This window comes from Strix aluco, chromosome 1, assembly GCF_031877795.1.
Source record: "Strix aluco isolate bStrAlu1 chromosome 1, bStrAlu1.hap1, whole genome shotgun sequence".
Classification (NCBI taxonomy): domain Eukaryota; kingdom Metazoa; phylum Chordata; class Aves; order Strigiformes; family Strigidae; genus Strix; species Strix aluco.
Genome location: NC_133931.1, coordinates 47790237 through 47804601, shown reverse-complemented (window position 1 = coordinate 47804601; position 14365 = coordinate 47790237). Strand labels below are relative to the sequence as shown.

General features: G+C 41.6%; 1 protein-coding gene across 6 annotated transcripts in view; it reads right to left on the bottom strand.

Annotated features, from left to right (window-relative positions):
• LOC141921408 (ras-related protein Rab-10-like) overlaps window positions 1–13715 on the bottom strand; it is a 38947-nt gene extending 25232 nt beyond the window's left edge. For 5 of the 6 annotated variants that reach the window (XM_074820080.1, XM_074820089.1, XM_074820099.1 and 2 more), the window contains exons 1-3: window positions 13521–13715; window positions 7436–7496; window positions 6208–6346 (exon numbers count right to left, since the gene is read on the bottom strand). In XM_074820080.1, the coding sequence (XP_074676181.1) occupies window positions 6208–6346; window positions 7436–7496; window positions 13521–13683 (363 nt within the window). In that variant the 5' untranslated portion in view covers window positions 13684–13715. Of the gene's footprint in view, window positions 1–6207; window positions 6347–7435; window positions 7497–11664; window positions 11784–13520 lie in introns of all 6 variants that reach the window. The other variant, XM_074820117.1, reaches the window with a different exon arrangement.
• Window positions 13716–14365: the final 650 nt, after the last annotated feature.

Here is a 14365-nt window from a genome sequence, read left to right as displayed (position 1 = left end):
AAGAATAATTTGTTCAGAATACACTGCCCCCACAATCTCTTTGAAAGGATTACAGGGGCAGTATTCATATTTGGATTCCTATACATGTCTCTTTCCATAGATTTTTCTAAGTGCCACATGATGACCTCAGTTATAAATTAGTAGTTTCCAGGACTTCAGTGGAATTGTACAAATGACAGAATTTGTCTATTAGCAAACTTAGACTTGATTAGATATAAACCAATGTATCCTCAAACTAGTCTAGGATTAGAGATAAACCAATTCAGCAGAGTGACAAGAACAAGAATTTTCAGTTCTAATCACAGCTGTTACAACAGACCCATATATGAAGTGAAACAATTCAACCCTTTTGGCACCAAGCTCTCCCATCTAAAAAAACCAAAAACTCAGAAGAGTTTGAAAGAAAGCTATTTTACATTTGTAAAGCATTTTGCTGTGGTGCATTTATTTAAGTATGATGCAGAAACACTCAACAGCTCAGGTTCCCAACTCTCAGATGCATCTAATCCACAGAACCAGAAGAGGGCACTATGAAAAAACAGCAGTAACCCAACACAGCCATATATTTCATACCCTGGTTGAGGAGTCGCTTCTTTCAGATAGCATAAACAGAAAGCTAATATATTCCAAGAACACTAAATTACATCACCAAGACTAGTTACTGCATGAGAAAACGAATCTATCTTCCCCATGAAGAAAATCCTGTGCTAGCAGAGAATTTCCAGCAGATAATCGTTCTGACCTGGTAATGCCATCTTCATGCCACACCAGGAGACTAGCACAAAGAAAACCACTCCAATGTACTTAAAAGAAAACTAGGGCCAACCATGTATGTCAAAAGTTTTTAGAGACCCAGATGCCATGCATGAATCACAGAGTCATTTATGTTGGCAAGGACTTCTGGAAGTCATCTGGTCTAACACCCTGTTCACAAAAGGGCCAACTTTGAACTCTGGTCAGGTTGCTCAAGACCCTGTTGATTTGAGTTTTAAGTATTTCCAGATCCTCTCTGGCCACCTGTTTGAGCATTTGACCTATTTTTAGGAACTTTTTGCTTGTAAGTTAGTTGGAATCTTGTTCAAAACATCCTAGAAAAAACTGTTTTCTGCAAATTGATTTGGTACATAGTTAACTTGTATTTCATTTTCAAAGGACAATCACCCTTTCAGAACAGCTGCATACAGTAGCCAAAAGCCATGTCAGCAGACAAGAGGAACACCTTAATAAACTGGACATCACCCACAATCCTATGAATAAAGAATGGTTTCAGGTTCTAAAGTAATTTTCCTGCAATTATCATGCTCCTAATGAGTGCATTACAAATCCAATACACCTGTATTGGATTTGCCAATAATGTTCTAAGATATTAATCTGTGAGCATATTTTTCTAGTAAGCTTTTTTGAGTCATGTATTTATTTCCTCTAGTTCTGAATACAAATATTACAACAATACAGATACGGCAGCATACTTATGTCTTGAATTTCCTTGAACAATAATTCATTTTTAATAGGAAAGTTGCTGTGTTCCACACTTAAAATAATTGAAATACAATGAGAACATTACTGGTAATCTGATTGTAATAGCACTGACTGGCTAGTTTTTATAAAACCAATGGAGTTTTTAGGAATGCTAAATTGTTTAGATTGTTATTTTCAACTGTTGTAAAAATGGCTTGGCACACTGAACAGATTTTTAAAAAACTTTCTGTTTAATATCTCTATGTACATAGAATTCAAAAATGAAAGCGTAATGTAATAACTGAAGTGTCTCAAAAAAATCCGGTTTGATTTGTTCAGGTGCAAGCTTTACATTACCTATTAGTCTGGTGTTTAATGAAACCTGTATCTGTTTCTCTTTTTAATTTTTTTTAAAATGTCTACCCTTGCACATTTTTAAGGGTGCTGTAGCACCAGCCACTTTGATACTAGGCATTTGTGGGAAATTAAATACTGGTTTGCATTCACAGACCAAAGGAAATGCAGGGAATGTCACCAACATACAAGTGAGTAATTAATTTTCATGAAATGCCCCGTGTTTTAACAGTTATTGCTTAAAACCACTTCTTTTGCAATGAATGGCCCCATATATTTTCACCAAGACACTTAAGAAATTGATATCCCACTAGGACTAAATTAAATTTTTTATTATTATCTAGCTCTATTACAACACTCACTAATTGCTAGTTTTGAGATTGGTACAATCAATTATGCAATTTACATTCCCAGAAATTGTTTTAAATTGAGTTTTTTTCCATTTTTTAAATTCTAAACTAACAAAGTACCTTCAGGGGTTAAGATTAAACAATCTAAGTATTAATAGCTTGAGTATGTTTACACAAAAGCTTTTAAGCGTCACAGACAGACTCATGAAGGTGTGATTTCTTGATTGACTTAAGCAGCTCCAAGCCTGCACAGTGGCTACAAGAGCTAGTCCCATCCTTCCCTCCACTTCCAGGCACATGGTCCTGATACTTTCTCTTTGCATTTGTGGTTGTGTGTTGTAGCCCACTGAATCAACCACCCTGTTGATCTAATTAAAGATGACAGGACAAAATGTCCCCTTTGAAGGTAGTATGAAGGTAGGTCAGTATTTTTTATATATATAAAGGCACATACACATAGATCGATCAATTGATCAATAGATAAGATGCCCATGTGTATATATATGTATTTATATATCTATAAATTGATATATATGGATAATTTACATTTTCAGCTTCAGGTAACAGTAAACCTACTAACATACTGTGCTCTGAGTAAATTTTATCTACTGTACCACCAGTGACAAATCTAGCTGTAACTTTTGTTGGCTTACCTAACAGGCGAAGGGAACACGCTTTTCTTAACAAAGTAATAAAACACATGTAGTAGTTTGAAGTGTGTGCAGACAAGCCGGTAAGAATATTGTATCATCAAACCTCCTTTGTAACACATTACTTAAGTTAGGCTCTGTTGCCACAAAGACTTTTAAGATGGCTCTAAGGTCAAGGATAGTGACCATAGTAATGTTCTTAATACCGAGGTAATGTAAATGTAATGTTTTACCAACAATATAAGATACCCTATGTATATATTATTGGATATATGACCATGTGTAATTCATTAATTCATCTGTAGACTGAAGCTGTGAAGAGAGAAAAGGACGTGTTGATGGTTTTATTTTGAGCCCGCTTTCCCAAGATGAACTCTCCCATCTATCATGTCATATTCCTACCAATTCACAGAGCATTACAAAAACTGTCTGAATATCTACTTGATTTTAATCAATAAAGAGCGCTATCTTGCTTGGATTCTTACACAAGCATACTAGCTTATACAAGCACGCTAACCACAAACTTCCATGTTACTGCTCTGGGCAACTTCATTGCTCTCTACAGCTTCCTGAGGAGGGGAAGAGGAGAGAGAGGTGCTGAGCTCTTCTCTCTGGTATCCAGTGATAGGATGTGTGGGAATGGTTCAAACCTGCACCACGGGAGGTTCAGACTGGACATTAGTAAGCATTTCTTTATGAAGAAGTTGTTCAAACATCAGCACAGGCTTCCTAGAGAGGTGGTCAATGTCCCAAGCATGTAAGTGTTTAAGAGGCATTTGGACAATGCCCTTAATAACATGCTTTAACTTTTGGTCAGCCCAGAAGTGGTCAGGCAGTTGGACTAGATGATCGCTGTAGGTCCCTCCCAGCTGAACTTTTCTATTCTAAAACTGACTTGCCTCTACCTAACAGAGAACACATCAAGACAGATTCAGCAATAAAGACTCAGGGTACAGGGTTACAGGCAGCTGAATGATCTGATGTCTAAGGGCTTGCCCACACCTCCCTCCCTGGCTCCTCCCTCACATTGTTCCCACATGTTCTTCTCCTGGCTTTCTTACTTCTACCCGTTTATCTTGTGCCAACTCCAATAACTGTCACACTTTTCTATGCACCTCTTCAGACTCACTGATGCAGCAGAAAACCATACAGCTGTTTTTGCTCTGTTGGTTTTCTATCATGTTAGAAAGTCAGAGTGAACCTCAGAGAGCTCTGACAAGCTCCTGAAGCAGCAGTGGGAGCCAGCATTCAGAAGCAGGAAGGGAGGTGGGAACACACTCCTTGCCTGGCAGCCATGTGCTGTTGAATCACTTCCTAGGTCCCATGAAAACACATGCTTCTGGCTGCAGTACCACAAGCAGCTGAGCTGACTGACAGCTCACTGCCACCAAAAAGGGATTCTCCTTTCCTCCCCCAGTTCCTCCTACAGTATTCTACTGGAGAAATTGGCTGCTTATGGCTTGGATGGGCATACTTTTCGCTGGGTAAAAAACTGTCTGGATGGCCAGGCCCAAAGAGTTGTGGTGAATGGAGCTCAATCCAGATGGCAACCAGTCACAAGTGGTGTTCCCCAGGGCTCAGTACTGGGCCAGTTCTCTTCAATATCTTTATCAGTGATCTGGACGAGGGGATCGAGTGCACCCTCAGTAAGTTTGCAGATGACACCGAGCTGGGAGGGAGTGTTGATCTGCTCGAGGGTAGGGAGGCTCTGCAGAGGGATCTAGACAGGCTGGATTGATGAGCTGAGGCCAATTATGTGAGGTTCAAGAAAGCTAAGTGATGGGTCCTGCACTTGGGTCACAACAACCTGTGGTGGTTTAGGCCCTGCCAGGGTCCGAGACCACGCTGCCGCTGCCCCTCCCCCACCCTCTGACTGGATGGGGCAGAGTTAAATACAAACCCCGGGGCTGAGATAAGGAGAGGTTTAATACAACAGTGCAACAGCAACAAACTGAACAACAACAAGAACAGTAACAATAGAAATAACAGTAATAACAATAAACAGAACAAAAAATGTACCGATACAGCAGTGAGGAGAGCGACTGCCCAACACGCGCATTCACCAATTCTCCCGCGCTTGGGCGCCCGGAGGTGACGTCAGCGTGGTACTGAATAACCCAGCTAGAGCTTCCCCCCACTGCTGGGGAAACTTAACCCTATCCTAGCTAAACCAGGACACAACCCCATGCAATGCTACAGGCTTGGGGAAGAGTGGCTGGAGAGCTGCCAGTCAGAGAGGGACCTGGGGGTGTTGATTGACAGCCGGCTGAACATGAGCCAGCAGTGTGCCCAGGTGGCCAAGAAGGCTCATGTCAGAAATAATGTGGCCAGCAGGATTAGGGAAGCAATCGTCCCCCTGTACTCAGCACTAGCGAGGCCACACCTTGAATAAATACTGTTTTCGGCCCCTCACTACAGGAAAGACATTGAGATGCTGGAGTATGTCCAAAGAATGGCAACGAAGCTGGTGAAGGGTCTAGAGAACAAGTCCTATGAGGAGCAGCCGAGGGAACTGGGGTTGTTTAGCCTGGAGAAAAGGAGGCTGAGGGGAGCCCTTATCACTACTACCTGAAAGGAGGTTGTAGTGAGATGGGTCTTGGTCTCTTTTCCCATGTAACAAGTTATAGGATGAGAGGAAATGGCCTCAAGTTGTGCCAGGGGAGGTTTAGATTGGATATTAGGAAAAATTTCTTCACGGAAAGGGTTGTCAAGCATTGGAACAGGCTGCCTGGGGAAGTGGTTGAGTCACCACCCCTGGAGGTATTTAAAAGGCATGTAGATATGGCACTTAAGGACAGGGTTTAGCGGTGGACTTGGCAGTTAGGTTTACGGTTGGACTTCATGATCTTAAGGGTCTTTTCCAACCTAAATGATTCTGTGATTCTTGAAACCAATCTCTCAAAGGGAATATCCAGCAAGGACGAAGAGGATGTTTCATTTGATTTGTTTCTTTGGATTCTTGGGATGAGGTAACTCACTAAAGTAATGAAATTAGGAAAGGAATATCCCTGGTTGTGATAAGGAATTTTGACATGGAAGCCAATTAAAATTCTGGGATGAGCTCATGGAGACTGGCTTGTGCGCAGCCACACCAGTCACAAAAGCACCATAACTCAGCATGTGCAAAACTAGATTGGAAGCTATGTTTTAGAAGTACTTCAGAAAATACTCCTGCATCACCATGGGCTTGTCCTGGATAATCTACACTGTATTCCAGTTTCAGATAACAGTAATCCAACTATCATACTGTGTCCTGAGTTAAATTTAAGAAATTCTGGTTAGAAACATACAGCTCAAGGAACAAGAAGAAATCTCATGCAGTCATTTAAAACATTAACTGCAGTAACTCATTAGCTACCTTCCTTAAGAGATCAACCACTGTTGGATATATTTACCTCATGTATGTCTTTCATCCAGGTTGTTATACTTTGAAAACTGTCCAGATTTGTGATGTCATATACAAGAATAAAGCCTTGTGCACCACGAAAATAGCTAGTACTGAGTGTATGGAATCGTTCCTGGCCAGCAGTATCCCTAAAAAAGATGATAAGCAATCACACACACACAAACAAACAGAAGATGATCAAACTGCAGAACCCCCAAGAAAAAAATCACTTTATTTTAAAAAGTATTGTCCAAATTTTGAATGATGTACTCTAACATGAAAGGAACAAGAAAAGATAAGAGAAAATCTGGATGCCAGATAGAGCAGTGAAAGAAATACACTGGAAATTTATTCTGAATAAGACAGCCCTACTAGGGAAACTAAACCAGTGGCTGAAGTTTGAGTGTAACTTCAAGCTGACCACTGCTTCTTTATAAATAGTTAATCGTTAAGATCAGTACAACTCAGGCAATTGAAAAAAAAAAAATCTGGAATACAAGTACTGCAGGAGTCAGATGACATCCCATATTCTGACAAGCCCTTTGTAAACTGTGACACAGTCAGTAAGCTGGTTTAGATTGAATGTAGGTTTTGGGAAAAAGCCATAAAATACAGGGATGCAGAGACTTCTACACATAATTGTGCCTTAAGAAAGCTGTAAACAAGCCTCCAAGACTTCTGTACTAAAACCTGAGTTGGAGTAACTGCAGGTCTAATACTGGATATATCATATACAGAGTTACTTTTTCAGAAGTTAAATACTGGTAAATATACTAGATGCCTGGAGAGATGGCTGTCAGTAGCCCTACACAGCCTTTAGAAAAACCTCAAAAAACAAAAACCAGAGTGTACGTTCCCGAAGATTCACCCCACTAGCTTTCTCTTGGTGACCCTTTTGAACATGCATTTGATGGGTAATGAAATGTAAAATTTTCTTGCTTTGTCACTTCCCTCAATGTTCCTGCAGAATTAAATATACTTAATATGGATGGTAGAGCTGCATTGTTTGTATGCTGCAATAGCAAAGTTTTATTGTTAAAGCAACCTAGTGACAACCCTCTTCTTAACTTCCATTAGTTGCTGCAAAAAATACGCTCCCCTAGGCCAAATTCACATTTTAAAATGACCTAGTAGGAACAATTGCACTGTAGGAAGACAGGCAATTAAAAACAGATGAGATTTTTCATGCTGTAATGTAATTTAGTTGGCTCTCCTTTGTGATATAAATTAAAACTTACCATATTTGAAGTTTAACTCTTGTACCGTTAAATGTTACTGGCTTCACTTTAAAATCAATGCCTAGAAGAAAGAAGAAAGTCTGTAACATTTCTCATAATAACATGGATTCCTTTTGAAGATTGTTTCTTAGCTCTAGTTATCATGCAATTTTGAACAGAAAGTGAAAAGGAACTATATCAAACAAAGAATAACTAGCCAACCACATACATTCAAAATGGAAGTTGTAAAAGGGAATTATTCAGTGGTGAACACAGCTATGTGCCAATACATTACACAAATACAATACAAAGCAATGCCAATATGAAGCAATGGAGGGGCAGGTCAAAGAAAAGGCGTGCATACTCTGAAACTACATGTAGGTATTTCCATGAATAGGCAAGTGACATGACAGCAGTTTCATGGCCTATGCACAATAATACTTGGCAAATTTATTGGTGATTTCAGTTGTTTCCGGTTTCATCACAACAGTGTGGCAGCTATGAATGGGGAGGTAGAAATGCTTACAAAGCTGTTACATGCACACTGCCATTTTTCTGTCTTTGCTTCCAAACCCCTAGAAAAAAATATCCAGGGTTACATGAACAGGAATAAGAATTAGCTGTAATAGTTAAACACAAACATACACTGGATTTCCTTCAAAATGAAGAGGATTGTCTCTATAGCCTTAATCACTGTGCATCCCAGATCCATAGCGCTAATGCAAAATCAAGCATTAGCACTTGAAATCAGTGCAGAATGTTGTCTCTACGCACACTACAGATCTTTCCTCAGAGATACTTTCCCTATAATTTCTAGTGTTTTCCTTTATTATATTATCAATTTAGTACTCCAAATGTGGTAGATAATACCTGGATTTATGCATTGTTGAAGCTCCAATCTATTAATATTAGAATCTGCCAGCTATCAGCTGCTACTTTAGAGTAATGCATTTCCTCACAGTTAACCATTTTTTTTCCAAGTACTTTATTGCTGAGATTTGAAACACCGTTTGATAGTTTCTCTGCTCATTTTTTTTTTTCCACTGAAAAACAGTAAGGCTATTTTTGTCAATTATATAGAGTGAAGTTAAGGTGACATTGTGATAGCTGGCCATACTGCATGATCAAAATTCCATAAAGTCAAAATATGGCTACTTAAATTCAGAGTGGCTTTTCACAAGTAGAAATGTCATTTGAAAGAACTAAACAGATTGAAAAAGCACAAAAATTTTAAGTTAATACCGTTGCACTGATTTCTGTAAGAACCTGTCTGCCAAATTACTTTATCAGAGGAAAGCACTCATGGCAATAAACCAAAAATGCAGTAGAGAAACTGCTCCCTTCCTTTTTACTGACAGATGTATTGTGCACAAAACTTTGACAAGTACACTCTCACATGCATGATTCCAATGCTATTAACATTTTTGTGTGTATGTGGTAAAAGAGTTTAGGTGGATTTTTAAAATTATTATGATAATCATGTCCTTCACTTGATGAATTTTTATTGAAGCTCTAATGGAAAGGAAAGATGAAATAATATAATTGGTATCTGTAATTAATATTACACAAAGCTTCCTTGATGGAATTAATAATGTCAGGTGGAAATGTAATTTAAGTCAAATTTGCTCATGTAAGGTGAAATTCCAATGTGATGGAAAACATTTGCTCCTGAAATTCACACGGTTTTGTTTAATTATCTGTATCACTTTCTACAATTGATGTTAAAGCAGTTGAGAGGGACAGAGTACACACTGGGAGGCTGGAATGTCACTTTCACATGGTGCATTGGGAATACAGCAGAAAATTATAATCCAGCCAGTGATTCCCAGACCTATAGGAAACAGTTCTTAGATGACATCCATTTTAATAATAAATTGCTATGAGCTTTTTTTTTTTTTTTATAAAAAGGGAAGCAGAGTGCTGAATCAGACTAAAACTTAATCTAAATTAAAATAAGCCTTATTGACTTCTTAAATCAACTTCAAAATTTATTGACCTAAAAGGTCAATGAATGTTAGTGAAAAACAGAAGTCAATATGTTCTGTATGCATGAATTGTTCATGTCTTTATATGAAATTTCCAGCAAACTTAGCAAATTGGAAAGACAGAAAAGAAAAATGAGAAATACAATGCCAAAGACAGCTCACAGATTTCAAATGCTTTTAGGCCCATGTATTATACAACATGATCAACATAACAAAGTGAGCATTGATTACCACTCTTGAGATAAATGTTATTTGAATGCAACAGCTTGTACTTGCTTCTTTTAAGTTGACAAATAAAACCGAGAAGGGGTATGCTGAGTACAAGTTCAAATTCTACTTGATATTTCCAAGTTTTATAACCATGAGATTAATTTATTTTCTTTATATTCCAAATATGTCCATGTTAGGACTGAGGTACCTTAGGTCTAAAAAGCATCAGAATAGTCAGCCACTTCCTTCAGTACTCTCTTCCCTCAGTACTTATAAAATAGTCTTTGGCCATCTGCAAAAGTCCTCTTCAAAGAGGTCTTTTGCAGCTGGCCTAGAAAATTACAACACGCTTTTCACCCCAGTAGAGCTGGCATGTTCCCAATAGAAAAGGCTCAAAAAACCAGGTCTATCCAGAGGAAATGTGAGTTTGAGTAGCTTAGCAGGATGCAACAGTGACAGCACAGACAGAAGGAGGTACATGCCCAGGTGCAGGTTCTACCTATCCCACTTACTGTCATACAGCATCTTCAACTCTGGAAACAGGGAAGCAGTTGGTATCAACTCTGGTGCCCAAGCTGGGCAAGCGCCTAGCGAGATGTTGTGGGTTGAGTTTCCACCATGTTACTCCTACACACGCTTAATCCTTACTACCTGTTGATCCATTACTTGAATCAGACTCTTTTCCTGTACATGTCAAAGAATATCTGAAGCAGAGTGGTATCTGAGCGCTCACAAGTACTGATAATTACTGTTTGGGTAAGAAAAGCAACGCATGGGATAAGATTTTATTTTAGGAAAAGGAGAGTGACAAAAAAAAAAGAAAAAATAATTAAGGTGCAGATTACTACTAGTGTTGTTAACACAGGACATGTTTACCTTCAGTATGGTTCATTTTTGTTGATTAGCTCTATTTTCTCCTAAAAGTGATTATCAAGGAATCTACAGAGACTTCAGACCTGGTTCTCTTATTCATTGCACATTAGAAAGAAATGTGCAAATCACTTGAATTTGCAACTTCGCTCTTAATAAATCTTTTTTTTTCTTAAATATAAGCATTAGAAAGCAAAAGTTTCCTTTTGAGGAAAAAGTCAAAATAAAATTATCTTTTTTTGTTTAACCCTGAAGTAGGAGTTGTGCCACTTTCAACTATGACAGATTTGGGAGGACTCAGACCTCTACAGAAACGTTTCTCACAGAAAACGTGTGCTGCAGGACCACAGCCACCATAATACAGCAAAATAACAACCTCACAGCCTGTGAGATCACAATCCTGTTAACTTGTATACAAGGGGGTTTTTTCGTTCATAAACTTTCTCTATGGCTTTATATGCAATGCCATTGTTTAAACAAAAACATTTATTCTTTATAGTCTATTCATAATACAATGCGTCTGTCTTATGATGCGTATAAGTTTAATTAGAAAACTATAACTGCTTATAATTTACCCAAACTGCATAACTGAAGAGGAGGAAGGGCACCCAGCCTTGAGTGTTTAAGTGCTACATAAAAAGCTTTCAATGAAAACTTACTGTGGATATAATTTTTTTTTTTTCATAAAATACATAGTTTTAGAAAAGTTCACTATTACTGGAGCCTACTACAGAATGTTTCATTTGGTTTCTTCTTCCCCTGCAGTAACACTAGAATTTTTCCTAGTAACACAAACCTGTGATTCATGATGACACAAAAATGGGACTTTCAACAACCTTTTAATTCTGTGCCTATGACCCTTTGCCACTAATGAAGGTGGTGGCACATGATTTTGTCAGGGAACTCGGATGGCTGAGAGACTGCACAGCCTGGATAATCTTCCCACTACTTGAATCACCATTCCAGGTGGACAGGTCGGGTGAAAAATCAATTAACATCAGATGGGCATTCAATAGGTTGCATGACAGGTAGGGATCATTTGACTGAGCTTGTATGAAACAGGCATATCTGGATGAAAACAGTTATTTCTTTTGATGGTGTCAACAAAGAGGGAGAAGACATCATGAACAGAAAAACCACTGCGTTGTGTCTTCTTCCCTTACACCGTTACAGGCTACGACTTACAGGCCATGCTCTTGGTTGTAGCTGTCTTCATGAAGAAACCTCCACCTCCAACATTACTCTTTCAGAAGCCATCACTCACAGTGCCATTTGTTTTAAAAGTCTAAACTCTAACACACCTCCTAAAATGGAATTAAATGGAACACAGTATTTTAGAAATAACTTTAAAATCACATTCAGGTAACAAATACCACATCTGGATGATTCACTTACATTTCAGATAAACATGTGTTTTAAAAGTTTTTAAATCTCTTAAGAATAGGTTTCACAATAATAAAACTAATAAGCTTAACCTCAGCCCATGACTGTCACAAAACTCTTTTATCTTAACTATTCCTCAAACATTTCAACCCACAACTTAGAAAATATTTTCTTAATATCATCACAAGAGTTTTTGACTCTGCAGTGGACTGAATTAAAAGAAATTGTGTCTCAAAATAATAACCTCAGTCAGGAACCTATGTTCCAATATAAAACGCATCAATAAAGCTGATGTTTATTTTCTTTGGACTCCTTGCTAAGCCTGGTAACAAGTTGCCTGTTACAAGGATCAATTTTATGACTTTACTGCTAGTTGCATTCTTCCCTTTCTGTTCATGTGGGTTTCAGAAGCTGCTTTGCAAGAATGGTCAAGAAAATAAAAACTGGTTTCAGTTCAGCTGTTCTCATGCTGGCAGGTCAAGTTATCTCACGTACATTAAGCATTCCCTGGACCAACTGCTACCACACCTACTACCTGTTATTTATTCACCTAAGCCAACCCCTCCCACACTGAAAAATGTATAAAAGAGCTATGCGTATTCCAAATGCAGGAACACACAACTTCTTGTGCATACTTTCTCTTCAAGAGCACAGAAAACAAGAAAAAAATCTTACACACACTCAAACTTTTAAAACTGAAAATTTCCCAATCAGAAATTGGGAAAATCTCCACAGCAAGCCAAACCACCACACCCACATTACACGATTTCATGCTGATGACGCAGCTATCAGCATGTGGCCAGGCAACTTGCCATTCCCCGGGACTCCGAGGGGCTGTCGTGCCAGGCAGCGGGGGGTTCCCCATCACCCTGCACCTGCAGAGGTGTCGGGGAAGGCAGCATGGCAGCGCAGCAACAAAACTGCCTTGGTCTGGCAGCGCTGATTATTTCCATCGCAGCAATGGCTCTGCTTCAATAATCGCACACGCAGCTACCTATCATATCTTGACTTTATTCCGTTAAAATTATTAGCATGAAGTCAAATCCCTTTCTAGCATGGAAGATGGAGGAACTGGGCATTTTACTGATGTCTGACAACTCTTTGAGGTAGGTATCTTCTTCTCTGCACTCACGGTGGTGCACAGCAACAGGGCCTCTGCCTGGAGTCGTGGGCAATAAGAAACAGTAAGAAACAAGTTGCCGTCATAAATTTAACAAAGGACTAGGTTCCGAGTGCCACAGACAAATAGCAAGACCAGTGTAGGAGCCGGCAGCAAGTGGCTCTGGAGCCAGGCTGACATGTTTCCGGACACCCTGGCAAACCTCTGCTAAGGTTCAAGTTGCCAGAGGTGGCTGGACACTCGCATCAGTGAAAGAGAGGGAGCTGCGACATCGCCGCGGCCGGCAGTGCCTGTCCTCTGCCCGACGCGGCCCTGCACCCGCGGCCTGCGGGCGTGAGGCGCGACCGGGCGGGAGAGGATGAGCAGAGGGGGGGCAGCGGGCGCCCCGGCCGCCGTCCCTCGGGGCGTGCGCGGGGCCTCGGGGCGCTGAGGGGCGGCAGGCCGGCGGGGGCACCCGGGGCACGCGGGCTGGTGCCAGCCCGGCGGCTGCGGGAGCGGACCGGCTGCCTGGGGCCGCCCCCGGCCCGCTGTCACTCACCGATCGTGGCCAAGTAGGAGGAGGTGAGAGCGCCGGCGGGCGGCGAGCCGGGTTCCGTGTACCTCCGCACGATGGAGGTCTTCCCCACGCAGGACTCCCCGGCCATCACGATTTTCACCAGCAGTGGCGGCTTCCCCGCACCACCCTGCCCCAGCCCCGCCATGGCGGGCGCCCAGTGCCGGCCGGGCCGGGCCGGGGCAGGCCGGGGCGGGGCGGGGCGGGGGCCGCCCCCGCCCGCCGGGTGGGGAGGCCCGGCGGCGGGGCCGGGGCCGGGGCCGGGCGCCATCTCCGCCGCGGGGCCGCCGCCCGCCGCCCCGCATAGGTGGGCTGGGCCGGGCCGGGCCGGGGGGAGCCCCGGATGCTGCTGTGGCGGGCGGGGGAGCGCGGCGAGGGGCTGCGCGGGACCCAGGTGGGCTTTTTTAAAACGGTTTTGAAGAATAAAGCAACAACCTGGCTTTTATCTTTTTTTTTTTTTTTTTTTTTTTGCAATCTGACTGAACGTTGCCGTCGTTACACCAGCCAAAATTCTGCGCACGTGCTATAGAAAATACTAAACCGGGCAAGCTCTAGATTAGTTCCTATGACTGCTAGAATGATAGAAACTGAGACCAAAATGGTTGAGGCGAGGTAACGCCGGGCTGTAAGGCGATGATGCGGCCCGCAGGGGCCCCAGAGCTGTCACCGCGGCCGGGTCCGTTGTGCGGCTGCACCGGGACTTCGCTCGCCCACCCTCTGCAGACTCCCTCAGTGGCCACCGACCGACCGACCGCGCTGGGGTGACAGCCACTTCGGGTGACAGCCACTTCAGGTGACAGCCACATGCTTGCGCCCCTCGTCACGCTGGG